Source organism: Ovis aries, chromosome 5 (genome assembly GCF_016772045.2).
Source record: "Ovis aries strain OAR_USU_Benz2616 breed Rambouillet chromosome 5, ARS-UI_Ramb_v3.0, whole genome shotgun sequence".
Classification (NCBI taxonomy): Eukaryota; Metazoa; Chordata; class Mammalia; order Artiodactyla; family Bovidae; genus Ovis; species Ovis aries.
The window spans coordinates 47,114,437-47,133,789 of NC_056058.1; the positions used below are offsets into that span (position 1 = coordinate 47,114,437).

At 36.5% G+C, this 19,353-nt stretch overlaps 1 protein-coding gene across 50 annotated transcripts in view; it reads right to left on the bottom strand.

Annotated features, from left to right (window-relative positions):
- Positions 1-19,353, bottom strand: part of FAM13B (family with sequence similarity 13 member B) — a 99,502-nt gene that overhangs the window by 56,431 nt on the left and 23,718 nt on the right. For 34 of the 50 annotated variants that reach the window (XM_060415807.1, XM_060415798.1, XM_060415805.1 and 31 more), the window contains 5 exons: positions 11,446-11,612; positions 9,567-9,758; positions 8,927-9,139; positions 2,893-3,070; positions 2,455-2,596 (listed from right to left, as the gene is read on the bottom strand). In XM_060415807.1, the coding sequence (XP_060271790.1) occupies positions 2,455-2,596; positions 2,893-3,070; positions 8,927-9,139; positions 9,567-9,723 (690 nt within the window). In that variant the 5' untranslated portion in view covers positions 9,724-9,758; positions 11,446-11,612. Of the gene's footprint in view, positions 1-180; positions 235-2,454; positions 2,597-2,892; positions 3,071-8,926; positions 9,140-9,566; positions 9,759-11,445; positions 11,613-19,353 lie in introns of all 50 variants that reach the window. The other 16 variants (XM_060415793.1, XM_060415775.1, XM_060415780.1 and 13 more) reach the window with 1 other exon arrangement.

Here is a 19,353-nt window from a genome sequence, read left to right on the forward strand (position 1 = left end):
GAAATGCAAATCAAAACCACAAGGAGGTATTAACCTCACTCCAGTCAGAATGGTCACCATCAAAAAGTCTACAAAAAATAAATGCTGGAGAGGGTATGGAGAAAAAGCAACCCTCCTACACTCTTGGTGGGAATGTAAATTGGGGCAGCCACTATGGAAAACAGTATGGAGGTTCCTTACAAAACTAACAATAGAGTCGCATGTGATCCAGCAGTCCCATTCTTGGGCATGTATCTGAAAAAGACAAAAATTCTAATTTGAAAAAATACACGCACCCCAGTATTCCCAGCAGCACTATTTACAACAGCCAAAATATGGAAGCAATCTAAATGTTCACTGACAGATGAATGGATAAAGAAGATACGATTGATACATATATACACACGTGACTGATACATATACACACACAATGGAATATTACTCAGCAATAAAAAAGAATGAAATAATACCATTTGCAGTAATATGGATGGACTTAAAAGATCATACTAAGGGAAGTAAGCCAGAAAGAGAAAGACAAATATCATGTGATATCACTTATATGTGGAATCTTAAAAAAAATAGATATTTATAAAATAGATCCATAGACATAGAAAACAAACTTCCAAAGGTGGTGGTGGGGCAGATACATTAGGAGTTTGGGATAATTGTGTACCACTACTATATAGCACAGGAAACTATACTCAATACTTCGTAATGATTTATGAGAGAAAAGAACCTGAAAAAGGATAGCTACATAACTGAATGTGTAATATGTATAACTGAATCACTATGTTATACATCCGAAACTAACACAAACCTAAGGAAAGTATAATTCACAATTATTGAAAAGACTTATCTATAAAAGTTCACAACAGTATAGAAACCCTTTTAAATAAAAGCTGGGCTACCTAGGATATAAAACTCCTAACTCACATAATCAAAGCCAACACCTATAAGAATGAATGAAAATCTGTATGATAAACATTCAAGAGATGCTGCTTTATAGTTTAAGAACAAATGAAGGGAAGTAATCCACTGTCCATCAATAAATAGCATAACTATATAATTTATCATCTAAACTTGGATACATTTGAAAGTGAAAAGGGAAGCTACTAAAATAACAATAATTTATCATTTTATTATATTCTTTTATTGTAATTTTTATTATTTCTAAAAATTACATTAGAAAGCAAATATAAACTACGATGCCTCTGAGAAAACCAGGATGTGCTATCACCATTTCAAGTGGATACAGATACTATGAATCAGATAAATCATATGCTACATTCATACAACAGAGAACTTACACAGATATTAAAAAAAAAAGACTATGTTCTTTACATTTCAATAAAAGATCTCCAAGATACATTGTCAAATGATTAAAAAAGAACAACGTGTAGAATAGTATGTAAAGTATGCTACTTTCCATAAAAAATAAAATATTAAATTAAAAATATTAAAAATACTAAGAAGGAATATTTACTTACATTTGCATAAAGAAATTCTGGAAAAACACATTAAAAAACCACTGAGAGGGAGAGGATGGGCAAAGGTAAAAATAGGACATTTTACTATATATTTTACCTTATTTATTTTTAACCAGGTGAATTATTAGTTATTTTTAAAAAGGTAGCAGCCCTACCCACACTCAAAACATAAATAACTCAAAATATAAATAGGTTTTAATATAAAAGTTTGCTTGACAAATCATTTCACTTAAGTACACAAGAAAGAATTCCAGACAAACCTAAAGCATGAATTCTAAACCTGAGAAGTCTGGATTAATGTGGCTTTATAGTCAATAACAATTACTCAGAATCAATATTCTCACTTCACAAAGAAAAAATGAATGAGGACCCTTTTGTAGTCTCAACCATTAAGGCATAATGGTAACAACAAAATATACTGTTGAGAAATGGGTTTTAATATTCAAGAGCCACAAAATTTAAAACATCTACAACCTAAACTATTACTCTCCTGATGCTTCCCTAATGGGAATTAATATGATAATGGTTACATTGCTGCACTGACTTGCTACTTCAATCAAATAAACATTTTTAAAAGTTTGTGTCAACTTTATATACCACCTTTCCCTCTACCTTCTAATTCTCAACCTTTGCCTACATTCCTCTATGCTAGCAATTTCTTTGCAAAAACAAAAACACACTACTCTTACAAAATAAACAATGCTTAATTTAACAAAAGAAAAACACAAGAAAATCCACAAAAGCTCTAGCGTATCTCTGGTTTCGATTCCTTTTCCATATCCCAAATTGACAAGAAGTTGTTCAGAAAAAAAATCACATTCATATACTACATAGAAATATCACCTATGATAATGTATAATAACCAAGAAAATTATGTCCAGTTTAGTACTTAAAAATTCCACCTAAGTTTGGGCCAAGCCTTTAAGAGCATATTCTTTCGCAAATGAAAAAAACCTCCCTCCAAGTAGAATATTTAAAATATTCTCACCTGTTCAGTAATTGAACTCAAATCATTAGATGAAAAATCTTCCTCTTCATTCTCAAAAAACTCATAGTAATTTTCCAGAAGTCCAGCCATTATCCTGCTTACTATTTCTTGTTCTTTCAGATCTTCCACATCTGTGTAAATACTAAATGAAAAGTCCAAATTGAATTGAGAGTCCTTAAATCCATCACAGATAAAGTCTGAAGAAACTGAGCCACTTTATAGACCTGAGTGATTCATGACACCATTCTGTGCCTCGGTTTTCCCATCTGTAAAGCCAACCTAATTTGTACCTTGTTCACAGAAATGCTGGGAGGATTAAACAGCTCTACTATAAAAAATAATGGTTCATCAAGCAACCTATGACCCTTGGGAGACAGTATAATGATTCTATTTCACAAATATGTTTTTTAATCAAACAAAAATTTGTGAAAAACTTACTGGAAGACATCTGGACCAAAGACAGCAGCCAAAGAGTTTGCTGACCAGATTTCTTCATGGTGTGATGCTACATTGGCTAAAAATCTACACAGGAACTTTAACAAACTGTAATTAACAGGTGGAAGCTGTTGCAAGAGGAACCTCAACTTTCTTCCAAACTCATCTTCATTATTATAATCTATAAAACATAATGACAGGGTTTTTTCTTAATGAAGTAAAAGCAAAGCTCAGATATTCTGCCAGATTCACATTACTCCACCTACATCACCAGTTTACTATAACAATTCAAAACCTCTTCACTTCCTCTACTAGAGGCCAAATGCCTTAGGGCTTTGCATTTCATTTATTAAGTGGAAGAAGTGGAGAAGGAATGCAACCCCTCAACTGTTGGAGGATGTTTTCTTCATCTATTATTCACTGGCTCCAATCCTAGAGCTTATTTTAATTTTCAACATACTGTCTTTTGCATGACTGTACATGTGTTTCCAAATTAGTGCCAACTCTAAGAAGTCAAAATGTACTCGTCAATATCAGTCAACACCAACCACTAGTCAGCAAAAATGAGAAGCAATTTAACCAGCTAACAGTATCAGAATGAAAGAAAAAACAAGGAAGAAACAGAGTAAAAAACAGAATTCTTCTAACATTCTGCAAAGGACAATTAAATACATTCTGAAAAGGACAATTAAATTCAACAATATCAACAGAACTATCAATAAATTTAGGATGCATTCCAGGACTTCCCTGGCAATGGAGTGGTTAAGACTCTCGGCTTCCAATGCAAGGGGTTTGATCTCTGGTCACGGAACTAAGATCCTACAAGCTGCATAATGCAGCCAAAAAAAACACAAATTATTCTTCTCGGTTTACCAAGTGAATTTTCAACTACCACAAGACAGGTCCTGTGTTTAGGTCAATGAGTTTTCATTAACAGAAATTAGGTCTGTATCAACCCACTGACTGGTGAGGGTCCCAACGAGGAGAAAAAATTTCTCAGAGGTACCTCAAAATGTAATTAATTGGTCTAATAGGGAAAATTAACCCAATTATCTTTCATTCTGTATTTTTCTTGAGGTCCTTAAAATTAATTTAAAAATAATTATTGGAAAAACTATTGGTAAAAGGTTATGATCATGATATTGGTCATCTCTACAAAATAACACAACACTAAGAAGTTAATAGAAACAGCTATGGTCATATGAGCTTCACTTAAAATTTAAAATGCAACCAGTAACAATTCTTCTACATTTCATGATATTATCAACTGCCCAGGTACTCTGTCTTTATAACTGGTTGGAACAGTCCCTGAATGAATGTTTTTTTGAATATTTGTGACTATGAAAGTGTGAAAGTGTTAGTCTGTTAGTTGCTCAGTTGCATCTAACTCTTTGAGACCCCATGGACTGCAGCCTGCCAAGCTCCTCTGTCCATGAAATTCTCCAGGCAAGAATACTGCACTGGGCAGCCATTCCCTTCTCCAAGGGGTCTTCCTGACCCAGGAATCAAACCCACATCTCCCACACTGAAGGCAGATTCTTTACCATCTGGGCCACCGAAATTTTTAACAACCTAAATGTAGCAGAAAAGGATTATTTAAGAAAAACCATGTATATCAACTCAAAAATATATGCATCAATTAATATTATTAATACGATGACTACATCAACACTGACAAATTCTACATAACATTCTCTTTAGCTATGTAACATACTCTTGTATTTATTTTATCATTTAACTCTCCTTATGCCCCTTCAGAATTTTAGCTCTATGAAGACAGTTTTGTTCACTTCTGCATTCCCAGAATCTAAAACGGTGCCTGGCACACAGTAGGCGGTTCAATAAAAATTAGCTGAAGAAGCTGAATAAATACACAGTAACTGAAACAAGATGTTGCACTACTAAAACATTTGATTTGACGGGGTCATAAGATTGTGGGCTACACTGCTTTTGCCTGAAATACTGTTTAAAATGCTGCTTTATTAGTGAACATTTCCAGTATTCAAAAAAGTACTCAAAAATATTTACATCTACCAGGTTGCTTCTAAAGTCTTCAAACAAGGCAGAGCAGCGTGTGTGTGTATGTATTAAAAACATATCTGCTTAAACTATTTTTCCTTTTGAGCCTACTTCCTAGTTAAATGTGTATGTGTCAAAAACATATCTGCTTTAACTTTTTTTTTCCTTTTAAGCCTGCTGCTGCTGCTGCTAAGTTGCTTCAGTCGTGTCTGACTCTGTGCGACCCCAAAGACAGCAGCCCACCAGGCTCCCCCATGCCTGCGATACTCCAGGCAAGAACACTGGAGTGGGTTGCCATTTCCTTCTCAAATGCATGAAAGTGAAAAGTGAAAGTGAAAGTGAAGTCGTGTCTGACTCTTAGCGATCCCATGGACTGCAGCCTACCAGGCTCCTCCATCCATGGGATTTTCCCAGCAAGAGTACCGGATTGGGTTGCCATTTTAAGCCTACTACCTAGTTAAATCATAACCAGGAAAAATATATGTACATATCAAAGAAGATTCCCCTGACTAGGAAATCTTTTAAGCATTGTTAACAGGTTTTTTTTAAATGTAACAACAAATTCACAGAACTGTGAATTGTGTTTTCTACCAAAATATGATGCATAAACAACTGGACAAACTATCATGAGCTAAACCAATGGTTGATAACATTGACAATGAATGGAATGACTGTCATAACCTGGGGGAAAGAGGTACCAGTGGACAGAGTCCAGGGATTCTACTGAATATCTCAAAATTCAAGGATAGCCCCTATACTAAAGAATAACCTAGCCCAAAGTATCAGGAGTACCAAGGTTGTGAAATATTGGTCTAAATTAAAGATCAAACCACATCACACCACACCACACCACACCACACCACACCACATCACTTTGCAATGTCCAGCTGCCACAGAAAATGAAAACCACTCTTTAAAAAACAAAAAAACACCAACTCAAATGCAACCGGAAAAATGCTCCCTCCGTGACCTTAAAAGCACTAATTTCATCTATTTGTGAACATCAATTAAAATATTAATGTAAGAGTTACCTATGATAAATGGAGAGAATTTTGTCCAGAGACCCAGACAACTTCCCAAATGATTAAAGGATGAACGAATAGATTTTATTACAACAGAAATACAAGTATCACCTCAAGTACCACACCTATCTGCATAGCTATTAAAAAGATGGGTGTCTTATATGGGTGTGTGTACATGCATGTGTGTGTATATGGGTGTGTGCTAATGGTTATGTACATGTGCAACAGAGGAGAAAGGTGGTTTTCTGAAAACAGGCCAAAAGCATTTCTGCACGTCTTAAGTTCCTTCACAAGTGAATACTGACATAGAATAATTAGTAAGATATACACTGTAACTCCATAAGTAACACAGTACATGATACTGTCATCCTGTTAAACGAGTAAATGTAGGAGTGAAAATGACAATCTCACTGACAGAACAGCTTCTGACTGATAGCATCAATGAGAGGCAGTAACTTTATTATCACTAAATCTTATTCCACTTATTCATTTATAAATTTTCAGTCAAAACTGTAAGATTATCAGATTCTTAGAACTTTAAAAGACCTGTCTACAATTCTATAACACAGGGAAAATGGAATCCTATCATTATAAAAACAAAATGAATGCCTCTAAGACATAAAAAGAGCTCAAAAAACTCTTAACACATCAGTTTCATTATATATATTTAATGGGTACAAAAATGCTTATTAGGTGACTCAATATAAGCATTTGAAAAAATACCTACTTCCAAGAAAAGAAATTTGAAATACATTCAGAAATTCAAAACAAAAATAATATTTCTTGGGACAAAAAAAGAAAATTACACTTTGAAAAAAGGTGACAATATTGATACTTAATTCTGAAACCTATTCTTTGATCCAGGTGGCATAATAAAGAAACAAAACTGAATCAGGCTAACCATTCCTGAATAAATCAAGTATAAAATGAGCTCTATCATCTAGCTGTATAGAGAAAAACATACATAAGAGGATCATAAATTATCTTTGTATTGACTTTTAACACATATATAAGAGCCATCTATTAACTTAGGCTTGCTTTTAAATTTAAAAAAAATAGTAATAAATTTAAGAAAAAATAAAATGGAAAAATACTCTCAAAAGGAAATCCTCTTCTTCTAACCATACACAACTTACGGATATATACAAACAAAATATCCAGCTCTCACAGCAAGTAGGGATTAAGTAAGCAGTTATAATTTCTTACTATCACTGAATTTCTCTAGAAGTTCCATTTCAAAAAATTTAAGAGATTCCACAATACAAAGAAAAGCCAGAAAAAATATACAGAGTGAAGTAAGTCAGAAAGAAAAACACCAATACAGTATACTAACACATACATATGGAATTTAGAAAGATGGTTAACGATAACCCTATATGCGAGACAGCAAAGAGACACAGATGTATAGAACAGTCTTTTGGACTCTGTGGGAGAAGGTAAGGGTGGGATGATTTGAGAGAATAGCACTGAAACATGTATATTATCATATGTGAAATAGATCACCAGTCCAGGTTCAATGCATGAGACAGGGTACTCAGGGCTGATGCACTGGGATGACCTAGAGGGATGGGATGGGGAGGGATGTGGGAGGGGGGCTCAGGATGGGGAACACATGTATACCCATGGTTGGTTCATATCGATGTATGGCAAAAACCACTACAATACTGTAAAGTAATTAGCCTCCAACTAAAATTAATAAATTTAAAAAAAATACAAAGAAATGGATAATACAGTTGATCCCTAAACAATACAGGGGTTGGGGTGCCAACCCTCCACACCATTGAAAAGTCACGTATAACATTACAGCAGGTCCACCAAGTCCACGGTTCCCCATGTGTCGACTCAACCAACTGTAGGTCATGTAGTACCATAGTACAAATTTATTGAAAAAATATGTAAGTTCAAACCCATGTTGTTCAAGAGTCAACTGTATTACATGTCAACTTCATAAATTTTCCTATGTAATGAAACACATCACACTATTATATACACATGAACACCATTTGGCTCAAGAAACAGAAGCATCTCATCGCTTCTTGGTTCTTTTACCTTTCTGCATACCTCTAGGTTTATTTTTCTTGTCCGTCCCCGATAAGCCCTATTTTTAGTCACCACCAAAAAACTAACCCAACAGAGACAAATGAATTTCTTTATCTGGTTTGCAATCTGATGTCCAATTTGATATTTTATCATGGGGTAGCAAAGAATTGGACACAACTGAGAGACTTTCACTTTCCTTCAGGCATCCAAGAACAAGTTTTAGGTATAGTCCAAACTTAGAATCAAAGCTGTCTTCTGGTTTTTGCTGCTGCTGCTGCTGCTGCTGCTGCTAAGTCACTTCAGTCATGTCCAACTCTGTGCGACCCCATAGACGGCAGCCCACCAGGCTCCACCATCCCTGGGATTCTCCAGGCAAGAACACTGGAGTGGGTTGCCATTCCCGTCTCCAATGCATGAAAGTGAAAAGGGAAAGTAAAGTCGCTCAGTCGTGTCTGACCCTCAGCAACCCCATGGACTGCAGCCTTCCAGGCTCCTCCATCCATGGGATTTTCCAGGCAAGAGTACTGGAGTGGGGTGCCACTGCCTTCTCCGGGTTTTTGCTAGAATATTCAATCAAACCAAGGATAAACACAGGAACATCGCCACTAACCAACATCACTGGCCATTATGGGGCCTTCTGCCACAGATCTTTTTTTGTCGTTGTTCCTTCCTTTCTCTCTCTCTGTTCTTGTCTCCTGCTTTTCCTCCTTCTCATCTTATATTTAAGGCTCACTAAAACCTATCATAAAAAGTTAATAGCACCACAGGAATCTAAGAGGTTGCCATTCCTTTAACTAGACAATACAGCCCCAAAGAGCATGTGTATTCAAATGGGAACTTAAGAAATTATTCTCAGAATTACTATAATTACTGCTTACATGTCAAGATTTCTAAAAGATAAAAGATTTCGAAATTAAATGTTAAGTGATTGATTGGTAAGATTCAGATTATGTTACCTTGAGAAAGTTGCATCAAGTGAATATGCAAACTGCCAGGGATAACAGGTTCAGGAAGTTCTTGAAGGAAAAACCTAAGAAGACTAATAGCTGAGGGAACATCTGCTTCCTTAACCAAATCCACCTCTTCTCCACTGTCGTATCTCTGCCGAAGCCACTCCACTGTCTCAGCATTTCCATTGACTTGAAAAAGTCCTTGTTGCTCCAGACCTCCTACATTAGTTCAAGGCAAAAATTAAGTAAGTTTCAACTACCATATATATTCATTCTCCAGTGAACTTAAAATATTCGTACTTTCAGAAAGCCATTCTTGTATCCCCTGATAGGGCTGAACAGCTTCAAATCACACATCTAAAATCACACACTGTCTCTGTCTTGAAGGATACTGTACTTTATTCCACCCTCTTATATTCGTTAAAAAATATTCTTATCATCCCTCCCACTAAAATATGCTCTAAATCAGGCATATCTGAATATATGACTTTAAGTGAAAGACACACTAAAAAAAAAGAATTTCCATCAGTTTTCCCCACAATATTTTAGACACTGAGTACTGAGGAAAAAAATAATCCAAGGTCAAAATGGGATAAGTTGTGTCTATTAAAACAAAGGCTAGCCCTCAAAGTAAGGAAATATATACCATGTTCCTCAATATAGTCCACTACATGGCGGACTATGAACGGAACCTCATTGTCTGGATGTCCTCCCTGCTGCAGCTCATCAAGTGGAATTCCAAATATTTTGTTAGCAAGAACGGAGTTGCAGTTACTCAAGGAAGGGGAGGAGCTCTTCCTCATATCTTTTTTGCAGCCAGAAATCAAAGCTGTCTTTTCTGCCAAATGAAAGGGAAAAAAAAAAAAAAAAGACTATAATGATTAACTGGTGGCAATATGACTAAATACATTAAAGAAGAAGGCTTTACACCTGAAGGTGTTCTTATCTATTAAATATCTTCCAGTTACCAGGCCCATAGTGTGTTCTACAATTAAAGCTCAATACAATCATCTAAACATTTTCTCTACTATGTGAAGTCAGTTCTGAATGCTCCCTTTAGTGAATGTTGCTCAGTCGTGTCCGACTCTTTGCGATTCCATACAGTCCATGGAATTCTCCAGGCCAAAATACTGGGGTGGGTAGCCTTTCCCTTCTCCAGGGGATCCGCCCAACCTAGGGATCGAATCCAGGTCTCTCACATTGCAGGCAGATTCTTTACCAGCCGAGTCACCAGGGTAGCCCAAGAATACTGGCGTGGGTACCCTACCCCTTCTCCAGCAGATCTTCCCAACCTAGGAATCAAACTGGGATCTCATGCACTGCAGGCAGATTCTTTACCAGCTGAGCCACCAGGGAAGCCAATACTAATGCCATGCCATGACTGCCTATTTATCAAACAATGGCAAAACTGATCACTGAACTTCGCAATGGATATTAATGTCTCAAAGACAAATTAAGGGGCAAATTTTGCACCAATAAGACCTTACTGACCAAGCTTAATAATGACACAAGTAAAAGGTCAAACCTAATCATTTCTGGACTCTGGTATATGAAGCTCATCTAACCACTCAATTCATAAGCAACCTAACAGGAGAGAATCTTTTTTTTTATATGATAGGCTAGTAAGAACAAGATTAACTAGTTCTTATTTCTACATGACAGAGCAGCCATAAACATTTCCTTTATAAACAAAGGAAATTCTTCAGCTCTAGGCATCTACCTTTAATGAGAATGTTCTTTTATCAATCCTGCTGCTTCATAGTTATTCAAAAGAAAAACTTCCACAGTCTGTCTAGTTCAGCAGAAATAAATTATTCATCTTAACTCTGTAGGACGTGTGATCAATAAAAAATCAGTGGGCAAAAACAATGTTTCCAATTTCTGAATCATCAAAGAACAAATAATCTCAATAAATGTTCATTTTCTAAAATATTCATTTATGGGAATTCCCTGGTGGTCCAGTGGTTACGACTCTGTGCTTTCATTGCTGAGGGCATGGTTTCAATCCTTGGTCTGGAAACTAAGATCCCACAACCCACATAGCATGGCCAAAGGAATAAAAAATAAAAACGAAATAAAAATTTATTACTTTATATGGATAAAGGAAAGAAAAACTTTTTTCAAAAGTTGATAATCAACAAAAAGACACCAACTGAGCTTTTTTCATCACCCCAGAAACACAATGCCTTTCACACTACCAGAGAAAGATAAGAGCAAAACAAAAAAAAAAGCTCAATATTCTAAAAGTTTACACAAATAAATGTATATGTATATGTCCATATGTATAAAAGGTAAACCCAGGAGAACAAATGAAACTTATAGAAATAGTAAAAATTAACTTAGGGACAGCAAAATGCCATAAATGTAAACAGTTTCAGACAAGCAAAATCCATTCTTTACCACATCTGATGTCAGCTAATAACTACAAAACCTGAACTTAACAATTCAATAGCAGCAATAGGAAATTAATTCTAAAATCTCTGTGGATATATAAGCATGGGATAATTACTATTGTGAAAACTTACCTTTGAGTACTTAAACACCTAAGTTTAAAAAATGGTTTCTGCACCAGCTACCCTCACTGAGCAAGCATTCTTTTGTCATTTATGGCTGTTTGAGATTATGGCAGAAGATCAGCCTATAGTTCCTCATTGAAGAAACGCAGAACTCGATCAGTACTTCAGCAGTTAATCTAGAAGAGAAAACAAAAAAAAAAATTCTTTTAATTTCCTATAACATCTTTAACTGTGAGAAGAGACTAGAATAAGCAGTGAATCTATTCAGGAAGGACACTGAAAGAAAAAAAGCATTCTTCTGCCTAGAAAAAAATCTGCCTGAAAGGGATTTCCCTGGTAGTCCAGTGGCTAAGACTGCAAGCTCCCAATGCAGGGAGCCTGGATACAGTCCCTGGTCAGGGAATTAGATACCACATGCCACAACTAAGACCTGATGCAACCACGTAGATAAATAATTTTTTAAAAAAATCTGTCTGAGAACAAGAGGCAAAATCTTACACAAAGTTTCAAATTATGATGGCTAACCTGGATATGAATCTTTCTGCTAAAGATAAACAAACGCATTGCACAGGATAATCTTTGACAGCACACACCTTCAGGGATTACACCATTCTCATAATACATTTTTCCTCAATGGACCCTTCATTTGTGCACACACCCACACGCGCATCCCACCCAGTCCTATTCCATCCTTACTCATACACTCAGAGCTAAACATGGAAGCACTTTTAGATCAGAGTGAGACATGAGTTTATACTTGGTATCACACTTACATACTTTACTTTGTATACAAGGAACATTCTGTTATCCAGAATACAGTAGTACGCACCTTCTAATTTGAAGAGGCAATAGCGCATGTTGGAAAAGAGGAGTTTCCCAACTAGAACTAGAAAGTGCATATGCAACGTGTATACACAGCACTAGAAAGGTGCATATTCAAGTATCAGCTCTGTAAATGTGATCCTGAACAGCTTCCATGTCGCTAAGCCTAGGTTTCCTTATATAAAAAAATACCTACATGTTACATTTTACTGAGAAAATCCATGCATGCCTTAGAAAGAAACTCAATTTCTTTCTCTTCTTTACATACTGTTAAAAGGCCAGCAAAAGAGGCTGTGGAGAGACAGAAGGACAGGGAAAACCTGTTGGCAAGGTGTTTAATATTTGGTCTCATCATCTTCTGTAAATTCTAATAATCTATGTAAAATCTTCTAATAAGCTCAGTACACTACAGGTCCCTGCTCAAGAGGGGTTCAGGTAAGCAGAAGAGTATTATCATATAGTGTGGTTTTCAAAAATGTGTTAACAGTAACATATACCTCCAGGAGGAACATTAAAAACGGAGGGGAAGGAAAACCACATTCCCACAACAAATGTTTAGTAGATGATTACTTCCAAAACTTCCTGAAATGCCTGCTAAAACATGTAGTCTCTTCCATGAAAAACAACTTCAAAGTTATATAAGATCTTTTAGAGAGATTAACTTCAGGGACAAGACGTCTAATAACCAACCAACCCTCCTCTGTGATTTCATAAAACTACAATGAGCAATGAAATCAAGTGTATTTTGTATAACCACACTTGCTAAATCATGGTGCTAGATGCAACACATATATTTTACCAACTGCAACCACTAAACAAAACATTTCACCTTAAGACAGCTCATTTACCCCTCTTTTTTATTCAAAGTATTCACGTAAAAACTGGTTGCCCCTAGAGAAAATCTATTAGTAAATAGTCTGATTAATTCTGAGTAACTCTCAAAAAGGTTTCATGGCCACAGTCAACTATTTTATAACCTACATAATTTCAAACTTTTAAATCAGAAGAAAAGTAATACAGACAAAGGGAGATAAAATCCCCTGTGACTAAGTCCCCTCACCTATTCTCCTTACCGATATCCTCAATACTCAAATCTAACCTGAATTTCCTGCACAAAATTCCTCAACTGTTTTCCAATGCCTAGAGCCCTGGGCTCCAAATTTTTCAATCAGGAAAAAGATTACGACCATACCTCTCAAACGTGTATATCTAAAGTAAAATATTGAATACACTAAGATATGATGAACATAATAAACATACACTCTAATAACATTTTTAAAGGTAATTCTCTGGCATTTTAGTAGTCAGGGCTCTGCACTTCCACCCAAGAGGCACTAGCTTAACTCCTGATCAGGGAACTAAAATTCTACTTGCAGCAAGACTCAGCAAAAGAAAAAAAAATTAACATTAAAAATAAACAGAAAAGTAAATTGTATTCCTCCACCTCCACAAACATGGTGGCTCAGATGGTAAAGCATCTGTCTACAACGTAGGAGACCTGGGTTCAATCCCTGGGTCGGGAAGATCCCCTGGGGAAGGAAATGGCAATCCACTCCAGTACTATTGCCTGGAAAATCCCATGGACAGAGGAGCCTGGTGGGCTACAGTCCATGGGGTCACAGAGAATCGGACACGACTGAGCGACTTCACTTTACTGCCCATTCCAAGTGCCAGCACCTCACTTTTGAGACCAGCGACCTACAGCACTGGTTTCCTAACTTCATCTGGGGATGGGGAAGGGTTTGTTCAATATACAGATATTCAGTATACAGCCACAACCCCAATCTAGCATCCATGAGAACCTGGCCAGGGCCTCTGTATGTTTAATCAGCTCTTCGAGTGACTGTAATACATACAAAGTTTTATGAACCTCTGACATACACCGCAGACTTCACCTAAAATCTCCTTTCCTGACATCCCTCCACCTCACTCTACTCTCCAACAATATTTAAATACCTGAAATTCACAACCCACACCTCCCAAGCTGTGCATGCATTCTGTTTTCTGTCTTGGAGCCCTAACTCAACACCATGACAAATTCCATCTTGTACATCAAACTTCCAATCCACCATCAAGTCTCAACTTTACTTCCTCTGTCAAACCCTCCGTGACTTCCTGAGGCAACAGTTCTCCTTCTCTTTTACTCCTATTATGTTTCTTACCTTTTTAGCAATGATCCCATAGAATCTAAAAATATGTCTGTCTCTTTTTTTCAAGAGAGGACCTTGTAGGTAGCGACCCTGTCATTTCATCTTTGTATAGCCCCATACAATCCCTAACACATAATATAAAGTTTAAAATATATGTTGAATAAAGACATAAATAAGAATAACATTGGCTATTCAAGGTTAAGAAGATAAATAAGAAGTGAACATCTCCTTAAGTGATTAAAAACTAAACAAAACATCAAAAGTGGCTGCCATATCTCCTTCCAGCAATAATCAAAGATAATCAAAGCAAGAAAGAAAACCACTTTATAATAATTTTAGAGTATAATATATAAAAATACAACAATCACTATGTTGTATATCTGAAACTAATAATAGTGTAAATCAGTTATAATTTTTTAAAAGAAACTCTGATTTATATCTATAAGCACTTCATAAGTTATTTCTCATACCTAAAAAAATGCTATTTTTTTAATATAAAAGGCATTATTCCCCTTTTACAGGTATTGAGCCTCAAGGCACTGAGCTAAACTTCAAAATTTGTAAAAGATGCTAGAATGTGCTGCCGGATCTAACTCCAAATCTAATAGAAGTAATTTAAGTCTTAAGAAACTAGAACACTAAAATCAGCAGTATTATGCAGGCAAAAAGATATACTCTCACATCTACTTGGAAATAAGCCACAAATCTGATTCAAAAGCCAGGGAAACCATAAGGTAACTAAAGTTAGTCTCCAAGATAGATGGAGAAACTTCCTCAAAGGATGACCTTTTAAGATATTTATCAGTAGTCAGATCTTGAGTTTTATAAAGCTCACATAACAGTGCATGAAAAACAGGTTAGAGTGCTGGAATGATGTTTAACCCTAAAGTATGAGAAAATGTGACACTTTAAATGATGTCTCCTCATGAAAGGGTTTAACTGTTGTGCGCTAGAGCAAGCTGGCTCCCAAAAAATTCCTTTACGTTCACTCCAAGGTCACCGGTTACTACTTTAGCATGATTTTCTACTAAGTCAAAGTGAGTAAATGTTAAATTAGTTCTTCTGACTAAGTACCAACATGACTGAGCCTTTCAGAAAAAAAACAAATAGCTCTAACAATTTAGAAGATGACACAAAATATCTGAGAAAGCATATATGCACTAAAGAGAACCCATCCTAGTCAATTACATCATGGGTATGATCTCAACAGTGACAAATGTTGACTCTTCAAGACTCCTCTGTTTAGTAACTTTTCACCCCTCCCGTTCCTCCACTGAAAACATGCTCACCTTGGGCCTACTAATGAGTATGATCTTAAGACTAGCATATCATTTCTTGCTGCTCTTTAATAACAATCTACAAAACACTTCTTTAAAAAAAAAAAAAAAAAAAAAAACCATTGGAAGTAATTCCACAACTTGTTCTAACCAAATGGATCCCTTGAGAGCAGAACATTTCTCTCTTTTTGCACAGACCTGTGTAAAAATTGCTGGCGAGGTATGGGGCAAGAGTGACATACAAACAAAAAAGTACTGATTATACTTATTTTTTGTATATGTCTTTTCCACTTAATTATGAACTTTGAAAGGAAAAAAAAAAAAGATTTCAATTTTGTTTCCCAGGTTGTGAATATTATACAACAGCAGAACTCTAATATCTGAAATGATGCTATCATTTCTGATAAACTTGCCAGTTCACTATCCAACTGAATCTTCACAACCACTCCCTGTGAAATAAGCATAGTAGATTACCATTTTCTTTCTCAAAAGAATAACAAAAAAAATTTCAGAGCTGAAGAAACTGGTTTAAATTTAGTCACTTGACTAGTGTGTAGGTCACTAAAATAGTAAAACTCTAGTCTGCTGCCTTTTAGTTAACACTCTTTTAGACAACAATGACTGCAGCCAACACTGAAAATACTGTCTGAAGTTTTACTGAAATATATGAAATGATACTTCATAAAGGTAATTCATAAAGCAAACATTCTGTACTTGCTATTCAAAAATTATTATGCCAACACCTGTATATACATCTTTTGAAATAATTAGTTTCAAAAGTGGTTCTACAATGAACCACAATATAGCCTGCTTTTAACATAAAAACATTTTCTTATCTGATCCTTAATTTGAGCTCCTACTGGCTCAGACAGTTAAGCATCTGTCTACAATGCGCGGGAGACCTGGGTTCGATCTCTGAATCAGGAAGATCCCTTGGAGAAGGAAATGGCAATCCACTCCAGTACTATTGCCTGGAAAATCCCATGGACAGAAGAGTCTGGTAGGCTACAGTCCATGGGGTCGCAAAGAGTTGGACACAACTGAGCGACTTCACTTTCACTTTTCCAAACTTTTAATCCATTGCGTGTGTGTGGTGCTCAGTCATGTCCAACTCTTTGTGATCGCATGGACTGTAGCCCACCAGGCTCCTCTGTCCGTGGAATTTTCCAGGCAAGAAAACTGGATCGGGTTGCCATTTCCTCCTCCAGAGGATCTTCTGACTCAAAAGATCAAACCACATCTCCTGAGTCTCCTGCACTGGCAGGCGATTGACTGGTATCCAAAAGACCTCACCCTAGTCTTCCCCCCAAATATGAAGCACCTACTATGTCAATCAGCAAGTGATATGAGCTTTATTTTCACTTTTCCTTTTCAATTACAAGGAACAGCAGCCTGATACACAAAAACAAAAATACGTATTTTAAGTAAACAATTCAAGTTTTTCTATTTTTCCATTTCAGAAAAGGGCAATAATAGATAGAAACCAGACATGCACTTCTCTGAAAAATGCTTAAAACCAAAGAGAATAGAACTATTACACATCATATACAAAAGAAAAAATATACTGAAGTGAGGTAAAAACCCAACCAAAAAGATTTAGGGTATTTCCTTCTCTAGTAGAAATCTAATAAATTTCATTAAATTATCTTGTCAACCCACTGCATATCCCTCAACCTAAGACTTTTGTACATGCTGGTTCATTTACCCCAAACACTGTTCCTTACTTCCTCTTTCTCATCTTCCACTCTTACTCAAGTCTCATTCTTGGAGGGGGTTCTCCAACCCATCTAACCTAATGATATCCCCGGTTAATTTTCTTAGGGCACGTTATTCCTCGGCTCCAAAACATTCATCATGTTTTATTACACATCCCCTTCTGTGTCTGTTTAAAGTCTCTTTCCCCCAAGAGAATATATAAGTTCCTTAAAGTCTGCTGGTGGGTTGCTTTAAAAAAAAAAAAAAACAGCTTTATTAAGGTATAATCTCAGTTCAGTTCAGTCGCTCAGTCGTGTCCAACTCTTTGCGACCCCATGAATCGCAGCACGCCAGGCCTCCCTGTCCATCATCAACTCCCGGAGTTCACTCAGACTCACGTCCATCGAGTCAGTGATGCCATCCAGCCATCTCATCCTCTGTCAGCCCCTTCTCCTCCTGCCCGCAATCCCTCCCAGCATCAGAGTCTTTTCCAATGAGTCAACTCTTTTCATGAGGTGGCCAAAGTACTGGAGTTTCAGCTTTAGCATCATTCCCTCCAAAGAACACCCAGGGCTGATCTCCTTCAGAATGGACTGGATGGATCTCCTTCCAGTACAAGGGACTCTCAAGAGTCTTCTCCAACACCACAGTTCAAAAGCATCAATTCTTCGGCACTCAGCCTTCTTCACAGTCCAACTCTCACATCCATACATGACCACTTGAAAAACCATAGCCTTGACTAGACAGACCTCTGTTAGCAAAGTAATGTCTCTGCTTTTCAATATGCTATCTAAGTTGGTCCTAACTTTTCTTCTGAGGAGTAAGTGTCTTTTAATTTCATAGCTGCAGTCACCATCTGCAGTGATTTTGGAGCCTCCAAAAATCAAGTCTGACACTGTTTCCACTGTTTCCCCATCTATTTCCCATGAAGTGATGGGACTGGATGCCATGATCTTAGTTTTCTGAATGTTGAGCTTTAAGCCAACTTTTTCACTCTCCTCTTATCAAGAGGCTTTTTAGTCCCTCTTCACTTTCTGCCATAAGGGTGGTGTCATCTGCATATCTGAGGTTATTGATATTTCTCCCGACAATCTTGATTCCAGCTTGTGCTTCTTCCAGCCCAGCATTTCTCATGATGTACTCTGCATATAAATTAAATAAGCAAGGTGACAATATACAGCCTTGATGTACTCCTTTTCCTATTTGGAACCAGTCTGTTGGTCCATGTCCAGCTCTAACTGTTGCTTCCTGACCTGCATATAGGTTTCTCAAGAGGCACATCAGGTGGTCTGGTATTCCCGTATCTTTCAGAATTTTCCACAGTGTATTGTGATCCACAAAGTCAAAGGTATAATTTACATATCATAAAATTCACTCTTTTCAAGCGCATAATTCAATGTCTAATAGATGTACGGTTATACAACTATCATCAAGCAAATGCTCTGGTTTTGCTCCTTCGTGTATCTTACGTTTAGAAAAATAAAAATAAATATCCAGTGAGTGAATAAATAAATCTGATAATGAATTATCCTTCATACCATTACAATTCATATCTATCTAGTGTACCATATGATTAGGAGTTGGTGCATTAAACCCACCTTTATTACATTCTGTGTTTAAAATCCTTCATTATTCCCATTTCCAATCAAAGTCAGCTCTTCTATAAGGTCCCAAAGTGAACCACCCCATATACAAGCCTACTGCATCACCTGGAGAACATTGTTTCAGGTCAAGTTCATGTGTACATACTATACTTTATTTTTCTCCATCCAGTAACCCCTTCCTCTGCTCCTAGCTGTGTTAACAAAATATAACGAAAGTTTAAGAGCATTAACCCTACTCATTGGAGAGGCTAGGATCTTCGTTTAATGCATCACTTTTGTAATGCTGAGGTTATACAAGTAAGTTCTCCATCTTGATATATACCTAATTGAGATCTTTTTAATGCAGTGTGACTTACTAAAGTATTGGAA